This window comes from Chiloscyllium plagiosum, unplaced genomic scaffold (assembly GCF_037043375.1).
Source record: "Chiloscyllium plagiosum isolate Xiang-an unplaced genomic scaffold, Cpla_swu_hap1 HiC_scaffold_44, whole genome shotgun sequence".
NCBI classification, from domain to species: Eukaryota; Metazoa; Chordata; class Chondrichthyes; order Orectolobiformes; family Hemiscylliidae; genus Chiloscyllium; species Chiloscyllium plagiosum.
Window position 1 is genome coordinate 22,175,587 of NW_028270182.1, and position 24,910 is coordinate 22,200,496.

Here is a 24,910-nt window from a genome sequence, read left to right on the forward strand (position 1 = left end):
ATTTCACCAGTTTCCTCATTTCCCCTTCCCCCACCCTGTCTCAGTCAAATCCATCAAATTCAGCACCGCCTTCCTAACCTGAGATCTTCTTCCCGACCTCTCCGCCCCCACCCCAGTCTGACCTATCACCCTCACCTTGACCTCTTTCCACCTATCACATTTCCGACGCCCCTCCCCCAAGTCCCTCCTCCCTACCTTTTATCTTAGCCTGCTGGACAAACTTTCCTCATTCCTGAAGAAGGGCTTATGCCCGAAACGTCGATTCTCCTGTTCCCTGGATGCTGCCTGACCTGCTGCGCTTTTCCAGCAACACATTTCCAGCTCTGATCTCCAGCATCTGCAGACCTTACTTTCTGCATTTGATCAAGAACCTGTTGTAATCTGGGGTAATCTTCTTCGCTGTCCACTACACCTCCAATTTTGGTGTCACCTGCAAACTATGCTCACATCCAAATCATTTATATAAATGACTAGAAGAAGTGGACCCAGCACCGATCCTTGTGACACTCCACTGGTCACAAGCCCCCAGTCTGTAAAGCAACCCTCCACTACCACCCTCCGTCTTCTACCTTTGAACCAGTTCTGTATCCAAATGGCTAGTTCTTCCTGTATTCCATGAGATCTAACCTTGCTAACCAGTCTCCCATGGGGCTCTGCCCTCATCAACCCTCTTTGTTAAAACTCAACCAAGTTTGTGAGACATGATTTCCCACGCACAAAGCCATGCTGACTATCCCTAATCAGTCCTTGCTTTTCCAAATACATGTACATCCTGTCCCTCAGAATTCCCTCCAACACCTTGCCCACCACCAATGTCAGGCTCACTGGTCTAGAATTCCCTAGTTTGTCCTTACCACCTTTCTTAAACAGTGGCACCATGTTAGCAAATCTCCAGTCTTCCGGCACCTCACCTGTGACTATCGATGATATAAATAGCTCAGCAAGAGGCCCAGCAATCACTTCCCTAGCTTCCCACAGAGTTCTAGGGTACACCTGATCAGGTCCTGGGGATTTATCCATTTTTATGTGTTTCAAGACATTAAGCACTTCCTCCTCTGTAATATGGACATTTTTCAAGACGTCATCATCTATTTCCCTACTTTCTATATCTTCCATGTCCTTTTCCACAGTAAACACTGATGCAAAGTACTCGTTTAGTATCTCCCCATCTCCTGCAGCTCCACACAAAGGCTGCCTTGCTAATCTTTGAGGGGCCCTGTTCTCTCCCCAGTTACCCTTTTGTCCTTAATGTATTTGTAAAAACCCTTTGGATTCTCCTTAACTCTATTTGCCAAAGCTATCTCATGTTCCCTTTTTTGTCCTCCTGATTGCCCTCTTCAGTATACTCCTGCTACCTTTATACTCTAAGGATTCATTCGATCTTCTCTGTCTATACCTGACATTTGCTTCCTCCTTTTTCTTAACCAAACCCTCAATTTCTCTCATCATCCAGCATTCCCTATACCTACCAGCCTTTCCTTTCACCCTAACTTGAATATATTTTCTCTGGATTCTCATTATCTCATTTCTGAAGGTTTCCCATTTTTCAGCCGTCCCTTTACCTGTGAACATTTGCCCCCAATCAGCTTTTGAAAGTTCTTGCCTAATACCGTCAAAATTGGCCTTTCTCTAATTTAGAACTTCCAACTTTTAGATCTGGTCTATCTTTTTCCATCATTATTTTAAAACTAATAGAATTATGGTCCCTGGCCCCAAAGTGCTCCCCCACTGACACCTCAGTCACCTGTCTGCCTTTTTTCACCAAGTGCAGGGCAAGTTTTACACCTTCTCTATTAGGTACGTCCACATACTGAATCAGAAAATTTTCTTGTACACATTTAAATTCCTCTCCATCTAAACCCTTAACACTATGGCAGTCCCAGTCTAAGTTTGGAAAGTTAAAATCCCCGACCTATTCTATTATTATTCTTATTATTCTTACAGATAGCTGAGATCTTCTTACAAGTTTGTTTCTCAATTTCCCTCTGACTATTAGAGGGTCTATAATACAATCCCAATAAGGTGATCATCCCTTTCTTATTTCTCAGTTCCACCCAAATAACTTCCCTGGATGTATTTCTGGGAATATCCTCCCTCACAGCTGTAATGCTATCCCTTATCAAAAACACCACTCCCCCTCCTCCCTTGCTTTCCTTTCTATCCTTCCTGTAGCATTTGTATCCTGAAACATTAAGCTGCCAGTCCTGCCCATCCCTGAACCACTTTTCTGTAATTGCTATGCTATCCCAGTCCCATGTTCCTAACCATGCCCTGAGTTCATCTGCCTTCCCTGTTAGGCCTCTTACACTGAAATAAATGCAGTTTAATTTATCAGTCCTACCTCGTTATCTGCTTTGTCCCTGCCTGTTTGACTCGCTTCTTTTCTTAATTATACCAGTCTCAGATTGATCTCCTTCTTCACTATCTCCCTGTGTGCCACCCCCACCTAATGTAATAGTTTAAATCCTCCCGAGCAGCTCCAGCAAATTTCCCTGCCAGTACACTAGTCCCCTTCCAATTCAGGTGCCATCCGTCCTTCTTGTACAGGTCACTGCTACCCCAGAAGAGATTCCAATGATCCAAGAATGAGAACCCTTCTCCCCTGCATCAGCTTCTCAGCCATGCATTCATCTGATCTATGGTCCCATTCCCACCCTCACTACCAGGAATTTTGATAGGGCCAATGTTGATCAAGTTTTACTTTCTGTTTACTTTCAGTCTGAAAGAGTAGAGAAAGCTTCACTCTGTATCTAACCATGTACTGTCCCTATCCTGGGAATGTTGGATTGGCATAACATATAAGCAGCATTACTCTCTATCTAGTCTCAAGCTGCCTCTGTCCTGGGAGGGTTTGATGGAGACAGAGTCGAGGGACCTTTACTCTGTACCTAACCCTGTGCTGTACTTGTCTTGAGAGTTTATAATGGCTGACATCTGGTGCACCCCATCATGCGAACCACTCAAGAGCCCTTGGCACCAGATGGTGCAGTTCAACTTGACCAAAGCTCTAGCACCAAGCCAGCGAACCAAAATATCATCTTGGTTTCTTTCCCTACGTTAGCGCTGCCCAACCCATTGAGCCCTTCTGGGACCTTCTACCTACGCTCCATCCTCTGGCACCTCTTGCACCTGGGCTCTCGCTGGGAGTTGGCGTTGTACATCACATTGGCCTTACGGAGCCGGTGGGGGGAGTGGGTATGATAGCTTTGAGATGGCAGCTAATGATATACTGGACAGGAATCTTCACCAAGTGACGGGGTGAGGGGGGGGGGGTTGAATTTTAAACTGGATGGAGTGTGGAAGAGGCTATTTAACAGTAATGTTGTGGCAGACAGATGCCAGTCTGGGGCTGAGGCTCCTCTCAGATGCGGGGTGGCAAACTCCATCTTTTAAGCCCCACTCCTTGCATTGTGGGGAGGGGGGGGAACACATAACAATTATTAAATATTATTTAAAAACGCAATCTTAGAGAGGAGGGGGGGTAATCCCGCCCCCCCCCCCTTGCCTTGTCCCCTGAGACTCCCCTTCCCCTGCATCTCCTGGTGTAGGCCTCAATCACCGGGGTTTCTTGTTGAGTTCACCCTCACCCTCCCCCTCCCCCGGGTGGGGGTTATATGTCTCTCCCACCCCCAGGGACTCACCTTCCTGTCGATCCGCACCTGAAAGAGCTGCCCGTCCCCCAGCGGCTCCCGGCTCATCGCCAGCCCGTGATTGAACTCCTCGGTCGGCTTGTTACGCTTGGCCGTGCGGTTGCCGTTCAGCAACGCCACCAGTTTGCCGGTCCTCAGGTGGAACTCGGCCGCCATTGCCAGCGCCGAGCGAGAGAGAGAGGGGCTTAACCCCCACCCCCCTGCTCCCTTCCCCTCCCCCTCAGGCCCGCTCCTGCTCCGCGACAACCGCCTCTTCGCGACAGCCTTCCCCCCCCACGGGCTGCAGGTCGGGGCGCGAGACCAATCTGCTCGACGGCTGCGGGGCAGCTGTTCGATCCACTTTACGGCTGCGGGGCGGTTTCCCTTTCTCCCTCTCCTCCCCCACCCACAACAGACGCGCCCCGCTTTACGACACCATCGCGCGTCAGGTTACCGCCGGCCTGTTGCGGTGCCTTTCGCTTTACGGCTGCGGGGTGGATGTGACGGTGGGCGGGGTCAGGGAGGGTGGAGACACAGAGGGTGACAGGGACAGAGTGGAAGGGGGTAGGCCCACGGCCTGGAACACAGGGAATGGTGAGGAAGGGAAGATAAAGGACATAGAGAGAAGGGGATGTGGGTGGGAGAGAGGAAAAGGGGACGGGGACGATATCGTTGGAAGGTATGGACTTTTGGGGGTCAATGGGGGATTTGTAAGGAGATGGGGATTTGTGGGGTGAAGGGGGGATTTGTAAGGAGATGGGGATTTGTGGGGTGAAGGGGGGATTTGTAAGGAGATGGGGATTTGTGGGGTGAAGGGGGGATTTGTAAGGAGATGGGGATTTGTAAGGAGATGGGGATTTGTGGGGGTGAAGGGGGGATTTGTAAGGAGATGGGGATTTGTGGGGGTGAAGGGGGGATTTGTAAGGAGATGGGGATTTGTGGGGGTGAAGGGGGGATTTGTAAGGAGATGGGGATTTGTGGGGGTGAAGGGGGGGATTTGTAAGGACATGGGGATTTGTGGGGGTGAAGGGGGGATCTGTAAGGAGATGGGGATTTGTGGGGGTGAAGGGGGGATTTGTAAGGAGATGGGGATTTGTGGAGGTGAAGGGGGGATTTGTCAGGAGATGGGGATTTGTAAGGAGATGGGGATTTGTGGAGGTGAAGGGGGGATTTGTCAGGAGATGGGGATTTGTAAGGAGATGGGGATTTGTGGAGGTGAAGGGGGGATTTGTAAGGAGATGGGGATTTGTAAGGAGATGGGGATTTGTAAGGAGATGGGGATTTGTAAGGAGATGGGGATTTGTGGAGGTGAAGGGGGGATTTGTAAGGAGATGGGGATTTGTGGGGGTGAAGGGGGGATTTGTAAGGAGATGGGGATTTGTGGGGGTGAAGGGGGGATTTGTAAGGAGATGGGGATTTGTGGAGGTGAAGGGGAGACTTGTAAGGAGATGGGGATTTGTGGGGGTGCATGCGGGATTTGTAAGGAGATGGGGATTTGTGGGGGTGAAGGGGGGATTTGTAAGGAGATGGGGATTTGTGGAGGTGAAGGGGGGATTTGTAAGGAGATGGGGATTTGTGGAGGTGAAGGGGGGATTTGTAAGGAGATGGGGATTTGTGGGGGTGAAGGGGGGATTTGTAAGGAGATGGGGATTTGTGGGGGTGAAGGGGGGATTTGTAAGGAGAGATGGGGATTTGTGGGGGTGAAGGGGGGATTTGTAAGGAGAGATGGGGATTTGTGGGGGTGAATGAGGGATTTGTGGGGGTGAAGGGGGGATTTGTAAGGAGATGGGGATTTGTGGGGGTGCATGCGGGATTTGTAAGGAGGTGGGGATTTGTGGGGGTGAAGGGGGGATTTGTAAGGAGATGGGGATTTGTGGGGGTGAAGGGGGGATTTGTAAGGAGATGGGGATTTGTGGGGGTGAAGGGGGGATTTGTAAGGAGATGGGGATTTGTGGGGGTGAAGGGGGGATTTGTAAGGAGAGATGGGGATTTGTGGGGGTGAATGAGGGATTTGTGGGGGTGAAGGGGGCATTTGTAAGGAGATGGGGAATTGTGGGGGTGAAGGGGGGATTTGTAAGGAGATGGGGAATTGTGGGGGTGAAGGGGGGATTTGTAAGGAGATGGGGATTTGTGGGGGTGAAGGGGGGATTTGTAAGGAGATGGGGATTTGTGGGGGTGAAGGGGGGATTTGTAAGGAGATGGGGATTTGTGGGGGTGAAGGGGGGATTTGTAAGGAGATGGGGATTTGTGGGGGTGAAGGGGGGATTTGTAAGGAGATGGGGATTTGTGGGGGTGAAGGGGGGATTTGTAAGGAGATGGGGATTTGTGGGGGTGAAGGGGGGATTTGTAAGGAGATGGGGATTTGTGGGGGTGAAGGGGGGATTTGTAAGGAGATGGGGATTTGTGGGGGTGAAGGGGGGATTTGTAAGGAGATGGGGATTTGTGGGGGTGAAGGGGAGATTTGTAAGGAGATGGGGATTTGTGGGGGTGCATGCGGGATTTGTCAGGAGATGGGGATTTGTGGAGGTGAAGGGGGGATTTGTAAGGAGATGGGGATTTGTGGGGGTGAAGGGGGGATTTGTAAGGAGATGGGGATTTGTGGGGGTGAAGGGGGGATTTGTAAGGAGATGGGGATTTGTGGAGGTGAAGGGGGGATTTGTAAGGAGATGGGGATTTGTGGGGGTGAAGGGGGGATTTGTAAGGAGATGGGGATTTGTGGGGGTGAAGGGGGGATTTGTAAGGAGAGATGGGGATTTGTGGGGGTGAATGAGGGATTTGTGGGGGTGAAGGGGGGATTTGTAAGGAGATGGGGATTTGTGGGGGTGCATGCGGGATTTGTAAGGAGGTGGGGATTTGTGGGGGTGAAGGGGGGATTTGTAAGGAGATGGGGATTTGTGGGGGTGAAGGCGGGATTTGTAAGGAGATGGGGATTTGTGGGGGTGAAGGGGGGATTTGTAAGGAGATGGGGATTTGTGGGGGTGAAGGGGGGATTTGTAAGGAGAGATGGGGATTTGTGGGGGTGAATGAGGGATTTGTGGGGGTGAAGGGGGCATTTGTAAGGAGATGGGGAATTGTGGGGGTGAAGGGGGGATTTGTAAGGAGATGGGGAATTGTGGGGGTGAAGGGGGGATTTGTAAGGAGATGGGGAATTGTGGGGGTGCATGCGGGATTTGTCAGGAGATGGGGATTTGTGGGGGTGAAGGGGGGATTTGTAAGGAGATGGGGATTTGTGGGGGTGAAGGGGGGATTTGTAAGGAGATGGGGATTTGTGGGGGTGAAGGGGGGATTTGTAAGGAGATGGGGATTTGTGGAGGTGAAGGGAGGATTTGTAAGGAGATGGGGATTTGTGGGGGTGAAGGGGGGATTTGTAAGGAGATGGGGATTTGTGGGGGTGAAGGGGGGATTTGTAAGGAGAGATGGGGATTTGTGGGGGTGAATGAGGGATTTGTGGGGGTGAAGGGGGGATTTGTAAGGAGATGGGGATTTGTGGGGGTGCATGCGGGATTTGTAAGGTGGGGATTTGTGGGGGTGAAGGGGGGATTTGTAAGGAGATGGGGATTTGTGGGGGTGAAGGCGGGATTTGTAAGGAGATGGGGATTTGTGGGGGTGAAGGGGGGATTTGTAAGGAGATGGGGATTTGTGGGGGTGAAGGGGGGATTTGTAAGGAGAGATGGGGATTTGTGGGGGTGAATGAGGGATTTGTGGGGGTGAAGGGGGCATTTGTAAGGAGATGGGGAATTGTGGGGGTGAAGGGGGGATTTGTAAGGAGATGGGGAATTGTGGGGGTGAAGGGGGGATTTGTAAGGAGATGGGGAATTGTGGGGGTGAAGGGGGGATTTGTAAGGAGATGGGGATTTGTGGGGGTGAAGGGGGGATTTGTAAGGAGATGGGGATTTGTGGGGGTGAAGGGGGGATTTGTAAGGAGATGGGGATTTGTGGGGGTGAAGGGGGGATTTGTAAGGAGATGGGGATTTGTGGGGGTGAAGGGGGGATTTGTAAGGAGATGGGGATTTGTGGGGGTGAAGGGGGGATTTGTAAGGAGATGTGGATTTGTGGAGGTGAAGGGGGGATTTGTAAGGAGATGGGGATTTGTGGAGGTGAAGGGGTAGAGCAGTGAGAGGGAAATGGAGAGGGGAGGAAGTAATGATGAGTGCAGTGGTAATGCGTATAGGGGATGAGGATCAGGGAAGAAGAGGGAGATTTGGCAAGGGGAAAGCATTATATGTGAGAGGGGGAACCTGGCTCTAGCCAGTGTATTTTGAAAGAGAATGCAATTTGGGGAACTCTGACAGATTCTTGCATTGCTGGGGTCCAGTCCAATACGACTCTGGTTCATTCTGGATTTGTATTTGCCTTGAAGCCAAACAGAATGGTTTTCATGAGCCGTTTCTCTGCAGCACATTCTGTGTAAGGTGTGGGTTTCATTGGCTGAGCCAGCATTTTACTGCTGATCCCTATTTCCCCTAGAGAAGGTGGTGATGTGCCACCTCGAACTGCTGCAGCCCTTGAGGTGTAGGGACAGTGCTGATAAGTTTGACCCAGTGGCTGTGAAGGAACAGCACTATAGTTCCGAGTTAAGGATGCATATGTCTCGAAGGGGAGCTTTTAGATGTTCTTATGAGCTGTGTTGCACCAGATGGTATTAGGAGACAGTGTAGTGAGATCAAGTTCGTCTAATTTTCTCTTGCGACTCTGTTGCTCTCACAAAGCTGATGATGACTTTTTCTCGTTCCTATTCTAGCTTCTAGCGTCTGGCTCCTTCTGAAACAGAGACGATGCCAGCCCTACTGGAACGACCCAAAATGTCGAGCGCGATGGCGCGAGCTCTTCACCAGCACATCATGAAGGAGAGAGCACGGAAGCGACAAGGTAAGGGTCCCAGGAAGGAAGAGCGAGTGTGTCGACGTTGTGAATGGCAGGTAGATTAAGACAGGGCAGTTTGGCAAAATGTTCAACAGAAAACAAAAAGCTGTATGCTGCAATGCTTTCACTTATTCCCTAGGATATGTCCTGTTGTTAAATCGGAATGCTGAGTTGTTGCAATCTGGTAGACTGTAAGCAAATTCAATGGGACTTTCCAAAAGGGAATAGGAGAAACGCACCAGGACTTTGCAGTACTCTGGGGCAAAAGTGTTGGAGACCATTTGAAATTGGAATTTAAGGAGGCCATTTACCTTTATGCCAATTTGGCAGATGGCAACCAATTATTCAAAGACTCTTTCTTCCTGTTTTAGTGCTCCCAGACAGGGGAAATATTCTTCCTTCTGTAAGAAGTTTGCATGCTTCTAAACTCTGGAAAATATAGCACCCGAGTCTTCAAATTATACCCATAGAACAGTCTCAGTACCCAAGGATCAAGTTGAGATCATGTAGGAAACATAGGCAGTACTTACTCAATCATTCCTCACAGGACATTGCCCACAGCCTGTTAATCAATCCAGAGAGTCTTAATCCTATGTTACTAATAAGACAGTTAAGGCATAAACTGTATGAACCCCCTCTCTCTGCCTGTGCCCTCCTCCCGCCCTCTGCCCATTCCACCCAGCACCTCATTGCCCATTCTACTCCCCACCCCTTCGCTCTACCCATTCCAGCTAACCACCCCCATGCTGTACCTGTTGACCCCACCATCACTCTGCCTGTTCCTTCTCCGCTGCCCCCTCCACGCTGCCTGTTACCAACCCTGGGGCGGCATTGTGGCACAGTGGTTAGCACTGCTGCCTCACAGCGCCAGAGATCCGGGTTCAATTCCCTCAGGCGACTGACTGTGTGGAGTTTTCACGTTCTCCCCGTGTCTGCGTGGGTTTCCTCCAGGTGCTCCGGTTTCCTCCCACAGTCCAAAGATGTGCAGGTCAGGTGAATTGGCCATACTAAATTGCCCGTAGTGTTAGGTAAGGGGTAAATGTAGGGGTATGGGTGGGTTACGCTTCGGCGGGTTGGTGTGGACTTGTTGGGCCGAAGGGCCTGTTTCCACACTGTAATGTAATGTAAAAAAACCCTCCTGCTCCACCCATTCGTCCATCCCCTGCCCATCCTCATCAACTCTTGCTGAACCCATCTCCCCACCACTTGTGCCACCACTCTGTTCCTGACAGAGCTACCCAGCTAGTCCCATTCTCCAACCCGATCTCTGTAGCTGACTAAATTCATCCCTTTCAAATATTTCTGTCTCTCCAGCTCTCTTTTAAGACCTTGTATGGAATCCACCTCCACTACTCTCTCAGGCAATGCATTCTAAATCCTAACAACTCTGAGTAAAGATGTTTCTCCGAGCTTTCTTGCTGACAATCTTGAAATTGTTGTTCCTGACATACCAACAATAGAAACAGAATATACTCCTTTATCCTAAAAAAAGGTTCACATATTTTAATACCTCAATAATGTCACCTCTTAATCTTCTCTGCTCCAAGCAGAATAAGCGCAATTTCTGTAATCTTTCCTTGTATCTAAAGTTCCTTATTCCTGGTATAACTCTAGCAAATCTCCTTGGCACTATCTCCAAGATCTTTCCTTAAATAAGGTGCCCAGAATCGAGCACAATACTCCAAATGTGGTCTGACTAATGATTTGTAGAGGGGTAGCATCACTTGCTTGCTTTTCTATTCTATGCCTCTATATATAAACCCAAGGGTCCCATAAGCCTTCTTAACTTTTGTTTCAACTTGCCTGGCCATCTTCAGAGAATTATTCATGTGAATCATGAGGTATCTCTGCACCTGTATTCTCCTCAAAGTTGTACCATTGAGTGTGTACTGTCTCTCTGTGTTTCTCCCAAAATGCATTACCTCACGTGACTCTGCATTGAAATTCAGGTGCTTGCCTATTTGGCAAACTTGTCAATGTCCCTCTGAAGTCACTCATAGAGTCCCGACAGTGTGGAAGCAGACCATTCGGCCCATCAAGTCCCACACCTGTCCTGTGAAGAGCATCCCACCCAGATCTACTATCACCGTTCCCCTGCATGTTCCATGGCTAACCAGCTTAGCCTGCACATAACTGGACAACTTAGCATGGCCAGTTCATCTAACCTGCGTGTTTTTTGGATGGTGGGAGGAAACCCATACAGACACTGGGAGAATGTGCAAATTCCACACAAATAGTCGCTCAAAAGTTGAATTGAATCTGGATGCTGGCGCTGTGAGGTCCAAGTGTTAACCACTGAGTCACTGTGCCACCCCAAATGTTAGCCTTTAATTCACTATTCTCCCTAGCTTAGTGTCATCTGGAAATTTAGAGGTTTTGCCCTCAATGCCCTTCTCCAAATTATTAATATAAATCAGAAAAACAAGGGTCCCAACATCGATCCCTGGGATACATCCTTGTCTCCGATCTGAGAAATGCCCATCCATTTACTCTGTCTTCTGGTTCCTATCTTTTAGCCAAATTCTATTCCATGCTGCCAAGGATCCATCAATCTCAAACGTTTCTAATTTGTGAACCAACCTGCCATGTTGGCACCATATCAAGTGCTGTCTGAAACCCTCATCTACTGCCTGTTTCACCTCGTCAAAGAATTTCAATTAAATTTGTCAGACATGACCTGCCCTTGCCAAAGCCATGTTGACTGTCAAATATTAACTTATTTTTCTTTAAGTGTCAAACAGCCCTAAAACGGTGACCTCTGATTTTAAAACCGTGTCCCTTAGTTCTGGAGTCGTCATAAGAGAAGACATCTTTTCCACATCCTCCTTGTCAAGACCATACCTTTCAAGTCACTCTTTGCTCTGCTAAACTCCAGTGGAAGCAAGACTAAGCTGTCTAACCTAACCTCGTAAGACAACTCATTCCAGCTCTCGAGAGTAAACCTCTGAACAGTGTCAGTGCATTCCCATCCTTCCTTTAGTAAGGAGACGAAAATTGAACACAGTATTTGAGATATGCTTACCAATGCCCTGTTTAACAAAGGCATAATATTCTAGTTTTTATGTTGAGTACTCCAGTTATAAATCCTAGCATTCCATTAGCTGTATTCGTTATATGTTGAATCTGGATACTAATTAGATTAGATTAGATTAGATTACTTACTGTGGAAACAGGCCCTTCGGCCCAACAAGTCCACACCGCCCCGCCGAAGCACAACCCACCCATACCCCTGCATTTACCCCTTACCTAACACTACGGGCAATTTAGCATGGCCAATTTACCTGACCTGCACATCTTTGGACTGTGGGAGGAAACCGGAGCACCCGGAGGAAACCCACGCAGACACGGGGAGAACGTGCAAACTCCACACAGTCAATCGCCTGAGGCGGGAATTGAACCCGGGTCTCTGGTGCTGTGAGGCAGCAGTGCTAACCACTGAGCCACCGTGCCGCCCATTATATTGTGTGGCTCTGGATTGAAATACCTAGATCTGCCTCTGTGTTAGGAGTTCTAAATATTTTCTGTTCGGCAATTCAGTTCAGTGGTTAGTGCTGTTGCCTCACAGCGCCAGGGACCTGAGTACGATTCCACCCTTGGACAACTGTCTGTGCAAAGTTTGCACATTTCCCACTCACCGCCCCCCGCCTCCTATCATTGTGGGTTTAATCCAGGTGCTTTCCTCCCAAAGTCCAAAGATGTGCAGGTTTGGTGGATTGGCCATGCTAAATTTCCCGTAAGTGTCCAACAGATGTGCAGGCTAGGGAGATTAACCCTGGGAAGTGCTGGTTTATAGGGATATGGTAGGGGCATGGGTCTGGGTGAATTGCTGTTCAGAGGGTTGCTGTGGACTTGATGGCTGAATAGCCAACTTCCACACTCTGGGGATTCAATCAGTACTCCGCCTTTTGGGTCTTCCTGTGTCACAACCTTGATAGGAAGGGTTTGCTGGAAATTAAGTGCCTCTATCCCACAAGTTTTAAGATGACCGATTTAACCCCCTCAAATGGTTAATGTATGTCTGTGATCAATATCTAAGAGAAAAGAAGCTCCCACCAGGATTTTATCAATGAACAAGAAATCAAAAACGAACTTATTATACTAAGTTTATCCTGCAATTCTTTGGTGGCTCAGTGGTTAGCACTGCTGCCTCACAGCATCAGGCACCCGGGTTTGATTCCAGCCTCGGGCGACTGTCTGTGTGGCGTTTGCATGTTCTCTCCATGTCTGTGTGGGTTTCCTCCGGATGCTCTGGTTTTCTCCAAAGATGTGCAGGTTATGGTGAATTGGCCTTGGTAAATTGCCCACAGTGTTCAGAGATGTGTATTTTAGATGTGTTAGTCATGGGAAATGTAGAGTAATAGGGTAGTGGAATGGGTCTGGGTGGGTTACTCTTTGGAGGACCGGTGTGGACCTTTTGGGCCAAATGTCCCATTTCAACACTGTAGGGATTCTGTTATTCTCATGTGTGACAAAACAGATTATTGATTACCAATATGCAAACTTAAACTGAAACTCTCCAAATCTAAACACACACACATTCATTGACAAATGGCAAGAACAAGGCAAACACTTTTTCGGGAATATTGTCAGGGGATAATAAGCAAAAAGGAGAAAAGTCTGTGGATCAAGAGTCCAAAGCACTGGAGTAGATGAGGCATCGACGTTTTGGGCATAAGCCCTTCCTGAAGAAGGGTTTATGCCCGAAACATCGATTTTCCTGCTCCTCGGATGCTGCCTGGCCTGCTGTGTTTTTCTAGCACCACATTTTTCAACTCTGGTCTCCAGCATCTGTAGTCCTCACTTTCTCCCACTGGGGTAGATGAAGTGACTTTTTCATGGTTCTTTGATTTTTGGAGTTGTTATATTGTCATTGACTGAAGCATTCCTCAATTCAGTGGCTGGTCAGTTGGACTTGGGCCTGATTTAAGTTCTTTTCCTGCAGATTCTTTTCAGTGTTACTTCTCTTCTACTCCCCAGTGAGGGTGGGTGGGCACAATCTGGTTTGCTGTGGGTCTTTGGAAACATGGGAGCTCAACCATTCTCTCTCAACTCTGTTCTGTGACAAACGTCTGGTTACAACCAATCCAAAAGCTGGTGCTTGGTAGTTTTTTTTCCAACCTAAGGATCTTGGTGTGAGCATGTGTGTCACAAGTATCAACCTCACAAAAATCATGTATGTTTGTGTAGCCTATGAGTGAACAACATACAGTTTGTTTCCAGTCATAACAATAAAATTTGGTTCTCTGGTTTTTATTTTCAAACAAAATACGTAGTCTTTACACCTGCCAAATTGAACAACTCCTGTTTGCTCACATTGCATTAGATGTACAAGATGTTAGCCAATTGGTTCAATCTTTGTACAGCTTTTTGAAAACTCCTCCTCCACAGCATACCTTCCTACCTATCATTGTGCCATTTCTGATTTTAGCAACTCTGCCTTCATTCTCTTCATGGATGTATAACTGTAATTATGCAACAACTGTGGGACCCCACTCATCACATCCTGCCAATGAGACATAGACCCAATTATGCACACTGTTTTCTACTAGCCAACCAATCTTCTATCCATGTGAATATGTTACCCCTGACACCATAAGCTCTTCTATTCCACTGTTGCCCTGGTTTGCCAGAGTCTGAACAGGGTAAAAACAATAACTGCAGATGCTGGAAACGAGCTGCTCGTTGGATGCTGCCTGAATTGCTGTGCTCTTCCAGCACCACTGATCCAGAGTCTGAACAGGACCTGTCAGGATAGAGCCAAGGGGCTGAGACCCAGTCAGCTGTCTTTGATCCACTAAGAGATGATGGGGAGGACTGTACATGTGGGTAGCAGGAATCTTCCCGTTAGATATGGTGGCTGGATTGGAAACCCTCTGAGTGTCAGGGAGCTAGGCCCAAGTGTTGTTTTCTCTGCAGCCTCTTGTTTGGTGCAGGAGGGGGCTATTCAGCCCCTGTCAAGCTTGTTCCATTGTATAGTAAAAAAAGTGGCTGATCTGTGACCTAATTCCATGTAGCTAGCTTTACAAAGAAAGAACAAAGAACAATACTGCATAGGAACAGGCTCTTTGGCACTCCAAGCGTGTGTCGACGACACATTTTGCCCTTCTATACTAAAACTGTCCTCACACAGGATCTGTATCCCTCTATTCTCTTCCTCTTCATGTAATCATCCAGTGTTTCTTGAGTGCTATGATTGTGTCTGCTTTCAGGACCACTTCTGGCAGTGCGTTCCAGGCACTCACCACACTTTGTGTGGAAAAGTTGCCTCGTACATCTCTTTTTAAACCTGCTCCCCACCCAGCCCCCCCCCCCCCCCCCCCCCCCCCCCCCCCCCACCCCACACACCCACACCTTGAACCTGTGTCCTCCAGTTATTGACCCCTCCAGCCTGGGAAAAAGCCTCATACTTTTCACTCTATCCATGCCATTCACAATCTTTATAAACTTCTGTCAGGTCGACGCTCTATCTCCTATACCAGGCAACATCCCGGTAAACCTTTTCGGTACCCTCTCCAACGCATTACCATCCTTCTGTAGTGTGGTGACCAGAACTGTACGCAATCTTCCAAGGGTGGCCTAACTAAAGTTCTATGAAGCTGGAGCATAACTTTTCTATCCTTGTACTCAATGTCCCTTCCAATGAAGGTAAGTATGCCATAGGCCTTTTTTAAATCTACCTGCGCTTCCCCTTTCAGTGATCTATGGACCTGCATGCCGAGACCTTACTGCATATCAATATGCCTAAGGATTCTGTCATTCACTGCGGAATTTCCACCTGTATTTGACCTTCCCTACATAAAACCACAAACCTCAGAAATCATTTAGCCCTTCAAATCTGCCCCACCTTTCAACACTATTGTGGCTGATCTGGTTGTGGGTCTCCATTCATTTGTCAGTCTTCCTCCTTTAATCTTCAACACTCTTATTAATCAAATAGCTATCTATTTTCAGTCTTGAATAAGCTTAAAATCCCTACCTCCACTACTCCCTAATGAAGAGAATTCCGGACTAATCACCACCTTCGAGAAAACAATTCTCCTTATCTCTGTCTTTGGCACTTATTCCTGCAGTGCCAGTCTTTTCCACAAGAGGAAACACCTTCTAGTATCTAATCTTTGCACTCCCCTCAGAATTGTGCATGGTTCGATATGATTATATCTCATTCTTTTAAATTCCAATGGATCTAGACATCTAGTTTAAAATAAGAAATGGAAAGCTGTAACTGCTTTCATTGCAGAGGAAGAGGAGGTGGACAAAATGATGGAGCAGAAGATGAAAGAAGAACAGGAACGGAAGAGGAAGAAAGAGATGGAGGAGCGCATGTCACTGGAAGAGACAAAGGAACAGGTAACGTTCAAGGCTGGCAGGGGTGGAGAGGTTTGTCTTGCTACTGAACCCAGACACCGACCAAGTGATTACCAGCTAGAAGGGTCCAGTATCATCTCGATCCAGTGGGAATGAGTATCCTCAACTGGCGTGAATGCCTCCCCCTCATTTTGAGAGTGCACTGGTCCTTGTTGTGGGAATTTGATGGGATAGGTGTGTGGCATGGGAGGAATATCCAATGCCAGAAGTTGGGCAACAGTTTTATAGAAGGCTGCAGCACAGAAGAAGACTCTTTGGGCCATTAAGTTTTGTTTTGTGGCCAAGGGAAAACTATGCTTGTAAGATCCTGCCTTATGAATGCAGATCAAAAGGTGGGGAACACTTCCTCACTTGGGGAAAGACAGTTAAAACAGCACGTGGAGTGAATGTGGCACTCGGTGTTAGTGAGGATCTTTCAGCAGTCGAACCCTGTGCTGTGAAGCCCTCAATTTACCACCTTCACTCATTGCTCCATCACTGTCCCCAGATCTCCAAGATGGAGCTGAAACTGCAGAATCTGCAGGAAGAGAAGCACCAGCTTTTTCTGCAGCTGAAAAAGGTCCTGCATGAGGAGGAGAAGAGGCGGGCCAAGATGAAGGAACAGAGGTATGACTCCTACTTTTGGATAATTTCCTGCTAAGATTGAGGCTAGGTCTACATGAGGCAGTTTAGGCTCCCTGCAGCTGGTTTGCGGCTGCTGCTTGGCCCCTCAGCCAAGTGTGAACCCGACTATGTTGAGGAGGCTTGGGCAATGTCACCAAGTCTGATCCTACCCTCTGTATTTCGCCTGTCTGCACATATGCTTTTAGGATAGGCCTCTGCGTAGGAAGGGGATTTCCTGTTTCCCAGAAACTTTGGCTGGTCAGTACTCTGTCATCCTCTGTCATTTCCGCCACCTCCAAACAGACCCCACCACCAGAGATATATTTCCCTCCCCACCCCTATCAACGTTCCGGAGAGACCACTCCCTCTGCGACTCCCTCGTCAGGTCCACACCCCCCACCAACCTAACCTCCACTCCCAGCACCTTCCCCTGCAACCGCAAGAAATGCAAAACTTGCGCCCACACCTCCCTCCCCCCCCCACCTCCCTCCAAGGCCCCAATGGATCCTTCCATATCCGTCGCAAATTCACCTGCACCTCCACACACATCATTTACTGTATCCGCTGCACCCGATGTGGTCTCCTCTCCATGGGCACCCGCATGGACCCCAGCTATGCCTGCCTCTTCGTCGGATATGTGGAACAGTCCATCTTCTGCAGCTACACTGGCACCACCCCCCTCCTTTTCCTCCGCTACATCGATGATTGTATTGGCGCTACCTCGTGCTCCTACGAGGAGGTTGAACAGTTCATCCACTTTACTAACACCTCCCACCCCCGACCTCAAATTTACCTGGACCGTCTCAGACTCCTCCCTCCCCTTCCTAGACCTCTCCATTTTATTCTCTGGCAACCGACTCAACACAGACATTTACTACAAACCGACCGACTCCCACAGCTACCTAGACTACACCTCCTCCCACCCTGCCCCCTGTAAAAACGCCATCCCATATTCCCGATTCCTTTGCCTCCACTGCATCTCCTCCACTTCCCGCTCCTCTGCCCTTGAACCCCACCCCTCCAATCGCCACCAGGGCAGAACCCCACTGGTCCTCACCTGCCACCCCACCAACCTCCGGATACATCGTATCATCCGTCGTCATTTCCACCACCTCCAAACGGACCCCACCACCAGAGATATATTTCCCTCCCCACCCCTATCAGCGTTCCAAAGAGACCACTCTCTCCGCGACTCCCTCGTCAGGTCCACACCCCCCACCAACCCAGCCTCTACTCCCAGCACCTTCCCCTGCAGCTGCAAGAAGTGCAAAACTTGCGCCCACACCTCCCCCCTCACTTTCCTCCAAGGCCCCAATGGATCCTTCGATATCCGTTGCAAATTCACCTGTACCTCCACACACATCATTTACTGTATCCGCTGCATCCGATGTGGTCTCCTCTCCGTGGCTGAACACTTTAACTCCCCCTCCCACTCCGCCAAGGACATACAGACCCTGACCACACGACGCCTGGAGGAAGAGCGCCTCTTCTTCCGCCTAGGAACCCTCCAACCACACGGGCTGAATGTAGATTTCTCCAGATTCCTCATTTCCCCTCCGCCCACCTTATCTCAGTCCCAACCCCCGGTCTCAGCACAGCCCTCTTGACCTGCAATCTTCTTCCTGACCTTTCCGCCCCCACCCCCCTCTCTGGCCTATCACCCTCACCTCCTTCCACCTATCGTATTCCCAGCGCCCCTCCCCCAAATCATCTCCCCCCCCACCCACCTTTTATGTCAGCTCGCTTGGCACACCAGCCTCATTCCTGAAGAAGGGCTTATGCCTGAAATGTCGACTCTCCCGCTCCTCGGATGTTGCCTGGCCTGCTGTGTTTTTCCAGCACCACATTTTTCAACTCAGTACTCAGTACGCCCATCTGGACACCTCTCTTAATGGCATTTGCAGTCAAATAGCTGACCAAACATTTGCACCTTCACCTCAGCCTTGGAACCAAGTATTGTAAGGAAATGAGCAGCAATTAGGAGAGTGGTGGGAAGTACAGGGGATGTGGAAAGGGGCTGTTTGGTTTCTTGCAGAGTAAACGGAGTGAATGATAAAATCTCTACAGTGTTAAAGCAGGCTGTTCGGTCTATCAAGTCCACAGTGATGCTCCAAAGAGCATTCCATCCAAATGCACCACTGTACTCTCTCCCTGTAACCCTGCATTTCTCATAGACCGTTCCCCCAGTCTGCACATCCCTGAACACAATGGCCAATGCACCTAACCTGCATATCTTTGATCTGTGGGAGGAAACTGGAACTCCCGGGAAAATCCACACACACGGGGGAGAATGTGAAAACTCCACACAGACAGTCGCCCGAGGCTGAATTCGAACCTGGGTCCCTGGTGCTGTGAGGCAGCAGTGCTAACCACTGAGCCACTGTGCTACTCCTTTTAAATGTAGGCGAATGGGTCTGGGTGGGTTGCGTTTCAGCGGGTCGGTGTGGACTTGTTGGGCCAAAGGGCCTGTTACCACACTGTAAGTAATCTAATCTAATCCTGAATGGTTTAGCTTTGGCTCAGTGCAAAACATAGCAAATGCAACAACTCCCAACCCTCAGTGTAACATGAGCTACCCCCGGTTTATTTTGAAAGTTCATCAATGGAAAATAGATTTGCTGGCTTGGCAAATGTTAATTGCCCATTCCTGGCTGCCCGTGAAAAGGTGTTGAGCCGCTTTCTAGGTTTTTCCCAGTGCTGTTTAGGAGGGAGTCCGCTGGAATAAAGGCAATATATTTCCCAGTCACAATGGGAAGTGGCTTGGAAGGGAGCTCGCAGGCGATGGCATTCCATGTATCTCCTTCTAGATGGTTGTCGCCATAGGTTTGGAAAGTGCTGTCGAAGGAGTATTGGTGAAATTCTGCAGTGTATCTTATAGATTGCTGTTGTATGTCAGTGGTGGAGGGAGTGTATGTTTATTGTGAAGGTGCCAATCAAATGGATGGTGTCAAGTTTCTTAAATATTGTTGGAGCTGCCTTTATTCTGGCAAATGGGGAGTACTGTATTCCTGTTTTGGAAGCAAGTAACTGGCCAATCATTGTAATACTATTTACACAGGTGCTGGTTCCAGCAGTAGTTCAATGTAATTTGCAGATGAGCTGGAGCCAAGGGCTGTGTCTGAACAGAGTCAGCTGGCAGCAGTCCAGTCACACACACCTAACCTGTGCCATGTAGATGGTGGACAGGCTTTGAGAGTCAGGAGATGAGTTAGTTACTGCAGGATTCCTAGTTTCTGTCTTACTGTTGTAGTCATAGTATTTACATGCTTAGTCCAATTTAGTTTGTACTTAATGATAGCCCTCAGGATGTTGATAGTGGGGGATTCCGTGATGGTCTTACCTGGAACATTGTGTTTACGGTACAATTCTGTGAGTATGTTAAGCTATTGCATAACTAGACCATGAGACGGATCTCCCTATTTTGATATTAGCCCCCAGAAAACTGTCACAGGGTAGGAGAGTCCAAAACTAGAGGACATAGGCTCCCGATGAAGGCTTATGTCTGAAACGTTAATTCTCCTGCTCCTCGGATGCTGCCTGACCAGCTGTGCTTTTCCAGCGCCACACTTTTCGACTCTGATCTCCAGCATTCGCGGTCCTCGCTTCCCTCCCAGCAAATGTTGCATGGTTGAGAAGGCTGATTTTGCTATTGTTCCAGTGTCTTAGCTGGTGTTCGGTGGTCCGACCAATCTCATTCCTTATTTAAGGTTTTCTAGTGGCTAATAGAATTAAGTGTCTGGCTAGGCCATTTGAGCTGGCAGTTAAAAGTCAACTACGTTGCTGAGATTCTGGAGTCACATGGCCAGACCAGGTAAGGACAGCAATTTTTCCTTCGTGCAAGGATGTTTCATGAGCAATGTTGTACCTCACTGAAAGTAGAGCTTCAGAAATCAAGCCATGCTATTCTTGGAGTCAACATAAAAGGTAAAGTTTTTTAAAAAGTATGCAATACCCAAATTTACATAACTTTCAGAGCCAGGTTGACAGAAAGCATGGACCAGGTTTCTGTTCTTAACAAACCACTATCAGTAAATAGACTTGTCGCTAGCGGTAGACAATTATGAACTGTCAGCATATGACGACTTGTTAAAATTAATCCCTTTCAAGCCTCCACCACCACACACACACATGCCAATGCACGCACACACTTTGTCAGGCATGGGATAAAAATCATGGGTGTTACGTACAGAGGAAGAGATTAGGAAGGCGGTTCAGTGGATCCTGTTCTCAGTCCTGCTGAGCATGCTTAGTGGTCAGAATGCTACTACTTGGTCTTTGTTCCCCCGATGCTTTCCCTAGTTTAGAGGAGACATTGGTGTTTGATTCACAATTGTAGAAAGGTCTTGACTTAGTTAGAAGTCACACCTTACAGCAACTGCTGAAAAAATAGTAACCTAATTTTCTTTGAGCTTAAAGCTAGTTTTTACTGCAGAGAACTGAGCTTTTGAGGTGATGGAGGTCTGAAGTTTCTCTGTGTCTTGCTCACAGTCTCAAGTAGGTGCACTGCCTTAGAATCAATCACATACTAATTGACAGGTAGAAACCCTTTGTTATTGGTAACTGGTCACTAGTTCACAGATCAATCAGCTGCTGTTGCCAACTGACTCTCTGTTTGGAGTGGGCAGCATGGTGGCATAGTGGTTAGCACTGCTGCCTCACAGCGCCAGAGACCCGGGTTCATTTCCCGCCTCAGTTGACTGACTGACTGACTGTGTGGAGTTTGCACATTCTCCCGTGTCTGCATGGGTTTCCTCCGGGTGCTCCGGTTTCCTCCCACAGTCCAAAAATGTGAATTGGCCATGCTAAATTGCCCATAGTGTTAGGTGAAGGGGTAAATGTCGGGGAATAGGTCTGGGTGGATTGCGCTTCGGCGGGTCGGTGTGGACTTGTTGGGCCGAAGGGCCAGTTTCCACACTGTAATAATCTAATCTCATTTCTGGTATAAAAATCACACAACACCAGGTTCTCAACCAGCAGGTATATTGGGAGTACGTGCTTTCGGACCGCTGCTCCTTCGTTTGTTCAATATATCACATCAATGTATGACACTAATGATCTTTTGCTATAAATTATGGGTCCTATGTTCCTACTCCACTAGTTACCCGATGAAGGAGCCGTGCTGCGAAAGGTCGTTCTTCCAATGTTTGACTATAACTTGGTGCTGTGTGATTTTTAACTTTGTCCACCCCAGTCCAACACCAGCACCTCCAAATCATCTCTATTCAGGCAAAGCCCTTGGCTCTAGTTCGTCTGCAAGCTACGTTGAACTACTACTGGAAACAGCACCTGTGTAAACAATACTTACAATGATTGGCAAGTTACTTGCATCCAAAACATGAAGCAATCTTCCGACTATCCTTGGTTTTAAAACATTTCCCATTTCAGTTCCCTATTAAAGATGTAGAGGGAAAAAAAAGGATATTGGATTTTTTTCACAACAATTAACAATGCTTTAATAGTCATAGAGATGTTCAGAAACAGACCCTTCAATTTAGCACATCTACTCATCCATGCTGACTAGATACGCTAAATTGGTCTAGTCCCATTTGTACAGGGCATTGCTGAGACCACATCTGAAGTATTATATACAGTTTCACACTCATTCTCTAAGAAAGAATATGGAAGAAGCAATTGCAGAAGCTCATTAGACTGATTCTTTGGACAAGAGGGTTACCTTGTGAGTAAAGAAGTCATAGAGATGTACAGAACCCTTTGGTCCAACTTGTCCATGCCAACCAGATGTCCTAAATAAATCTAGTTCCATTTGTTAGCATTTGGCCCATATCCATCTAAATGCTGCCTATTTGTGAACCCATCCAAATGCCTCTTAAATGTTATAATTGTACCAGCCTCCACCACTTCCTCTGGCAGCTCATTCCATACATGCACGAAAATGTTGTCCCTTAGGCCTCTTTTATAGCTTTCCCCTCTCACCTTAAACCTGTGCGTTCTAGTTTTGGACTCCTCCACGCTGTGAAAAAGACCTTGACTATTCACCTATCAATGCCCTCAGGATTTAATAAACCTCTATAAGGACTCCAATCGACCTCCAATGCTCCAGCAAAAATAGCCACAGCCTGTTCAACCTCTGTCTGTAGCTTAAACTCTCCAACCCTGGCAATATCCTTACAAATCTTTTCTGAACCGTTTCAAGTTTCACAACATCTTTCCGATAGGAGCAAGACCAGAATGGAATGCGGTATTCCAAAAGTGGCCTCACCAACGTCCTGTACGGTCACAACATAACATCCCAACTCCTATACTCAATGCTCTGACCAATAAAGGAAAGCGTACCAAATGCCACCTTCACTATCCTGTCTATTTGCATCGATGAGTATTCATCTCAAATACGGGCATCGTAACAAAGTGCCACTGTCACTGAGCTGGTAATCCTGAGGGTCAGGTTAGTTCTGTGGGGACCTGAGTTTAAATCCCTCCATAGCAGCTCATGATCGTACAATTGGTTATTGTAAAAACCCATTTGGAGCACAAATATCCTTCAGGATAGGAAATCTGCCCATCGTTACCTGGTCTGGCCTCAGTGATTCCAAACCCAGGCAATGTGGTTGATTTCTAATCATCCTGAAATGGCCAAGCAAATCACTAAGTTCAAGGGCAATTAGGACTGAGCAAGAAATGCTCCTGAGAGAGCAACTTTGAAATCTGAGACCATTTCCTTCCAAAAGGACAAGGGCAGTAGATACACAGGAACACCACCACACACAAGTTCCCCTCCAAGCCACTCACCATCCTGACTTGGAACTGTATCACTGTTCTTTCAATGTCACTGGGTCAAATCCTAGAATTTCCTCCCCAACAGCATTCTGGGTCAACCTACAACACATGGACTAGAACAGTTCAAGGTGGCAGCTCACCACTATGCTCTCTAGAGTAACTAGGGACAAGGGAAGAATGCAGGCACAGCTAGCCATACTCACATCCCACGATAGTATACTTGGATCGGCTCAGGCTTGAAGGGGCGGTTCCTGGGCTGTAAATTTTCTTTGCTCCTTGTTTGTTCTTTGTTTAAATACATTAGCTCTTCAGTCCAGATGCATTAGCCTAAACTTTGAGCACAGGTCTCCAGTGCATGGTACAACCCTTCTTACCCACTGACCCACAGCCAACACCTACGCATTTTGAAAGTTGAATTGTACTCAGTTGTACTGGCTCTCCAAGATGCAAATGTGTTGGTCATGAGATACAACAATGTCCATATTTTGGCCAATAACCTCTATTTGCCCTTCAGTGTTTCTTTTGTGGTTCTCCAGGGTGGGGTGGGGGACAGTATGTGAGATGAGGAGATAGCAGGTGGCAGAAGAGAGAGAGGGAGGGGGAGGAGAGATGGAGAGGGAGAGAGAGTGATGGTGAGAGAGGCTTAGGCAGGGAATTCCTGAGCTCAGGGCCAGGCAGCAGAAGGTATAGTTGTCAGTGGGTCAAGTGAGGGAAATCAGGAAATTCCCAAGGGACCAACTTTCCCACTGTCTGATTTCAATTTCTGAAGGTTATATTCACTTGTTCTGGTGCCTGGATGCTCCCAAGTCAACAACTCCTGTTTAAATTCCCTCACTCACTATGGATCTTGAACCCAATCCTAAAAATATCGCCATTTTAAAGAGGAAATTGTCTACCCGGTGTTGGATTTTATACAGTTCCGAGTTATTGTGCTGAGCCCCTCACCTAGTTCATTAAGAAGCTTAGCGCCATCATCTTGGGGAACAGGCGTTCCTGGAAAGGAGTAATTTATAAAAATGCAGATCAGAAGCTCAACCCAGTGAAACAATAAAGGGTTCAGCATGAGGAGTAAGAGACTCTAAGTTCAGCAGGGAGATCAGGGAATCTTCTAAACTCCAGACTCTCCAAAGCCCATCCAACATTAGGAGTGCGACAAACTCCTTCTGTCTGTTTGGGTCCAGCTCCAACAAGACTCAAGTTCAACAGGACAAAGCAGCCTGCTTCATAGGCACTCTTTCCACCATATTTGACATTCAGTCCCTCCAGTACCAGCCCACAACAGCAGAGTATTCACCACATTCAAGATGTAGGGCAACAATTCACCAAGACTTCAACAGCACCTCCCAAACCCAAGACCTCTACCACCTACAGGACGAGTGCATCGGAGCACCACCACCTGCAAGCACAGTGGCCCCAATGCTGGCAGGGGATGCCTTCTCTTTGAAGAGAAATAGGCATTTTCTTTATGAAGTTACAGAAAAGAGGGACTGCTTTCAGAAAACTGTCATCTGTAAGAAATCGGGCCAAGTTTTAACGTTAATACCATTAACCCTTCCATGTTCCAGCATGCAAAGATTAAACATGCCAAAAGCAGTTTTGTCTGACAATATTCCCTGAAAAGGTCAGGTCAAAGTCACTTAACCTTACCAAGTTTTACTTCAGCATTTTCTGTCAGTAACACGTTCTGTCCCTTGATGTCTCTGTGAATAACTTTG

At 47.8% G+C, this 24,910-nt stretch overlaps 2 protein-coding genes across 10 annotated transcripts in view; one reads left to right on the top strand and one right to left on the bottom strand.

Annotated features, from left to right (window-relative positions):
- Positions 1–3,828, bottom strand: part of neurl4 (neuralized E3 ubiquitin protein ligase 4) — a 220,178-nt gene extending 216,350 nt beyond the window's left edge. For all 8 annotated transcript variants that reach the window (XM_087983019.1, XM_087983018.1, XM_087983014.1 and 5 more), the window contains exon 1: positions 3,642–3,828. In XM_087983019.1, coding sequence (XP_087839145.1) covers positions 3,642–3,806 — 165 coding nt within the window. In that variant the 5' untranslated portion in view covers positions 3,807–3,828. The remainder of the gene's footprint in view (positions 1–3,641) is intronic.
- Positions 3,829–4,141: 313 nt separating this feature from the next.
- Positions 4,142–24,910, top strand: part of gps2 (G protein pathway suppressor 2) — a 46,222-nt gene continuing 25,453 nt past the window's right edge. The window contains exons 1-4 of one of the 2 annotated variants that reach the window (XM_043686898.2): positions 4,142–4,223; positions 8,371–8,498; positions 15,730–15,839; positions 16,345–16,463. In XM_043686898.2, coding sequence (XP_043542833.1) covers positions 8,405–8,498; positions 15,730–15,839; positions 16,345–16,463 — 323 coding nt within the window. In that variant the 5' untranslated portion in view covers positions 4,142–4,223; positions 8,371–8,404. Of the gene's footprint in view, positions 4,224–4,286; positions 4,309–8,370; positions 8,499–15,729; positions 15,840–16,344; positions 16,464–24,910 lie in introns of those variants that run through there. The other variant, XM_087983004.1, reaches the window with a different exon arrangement.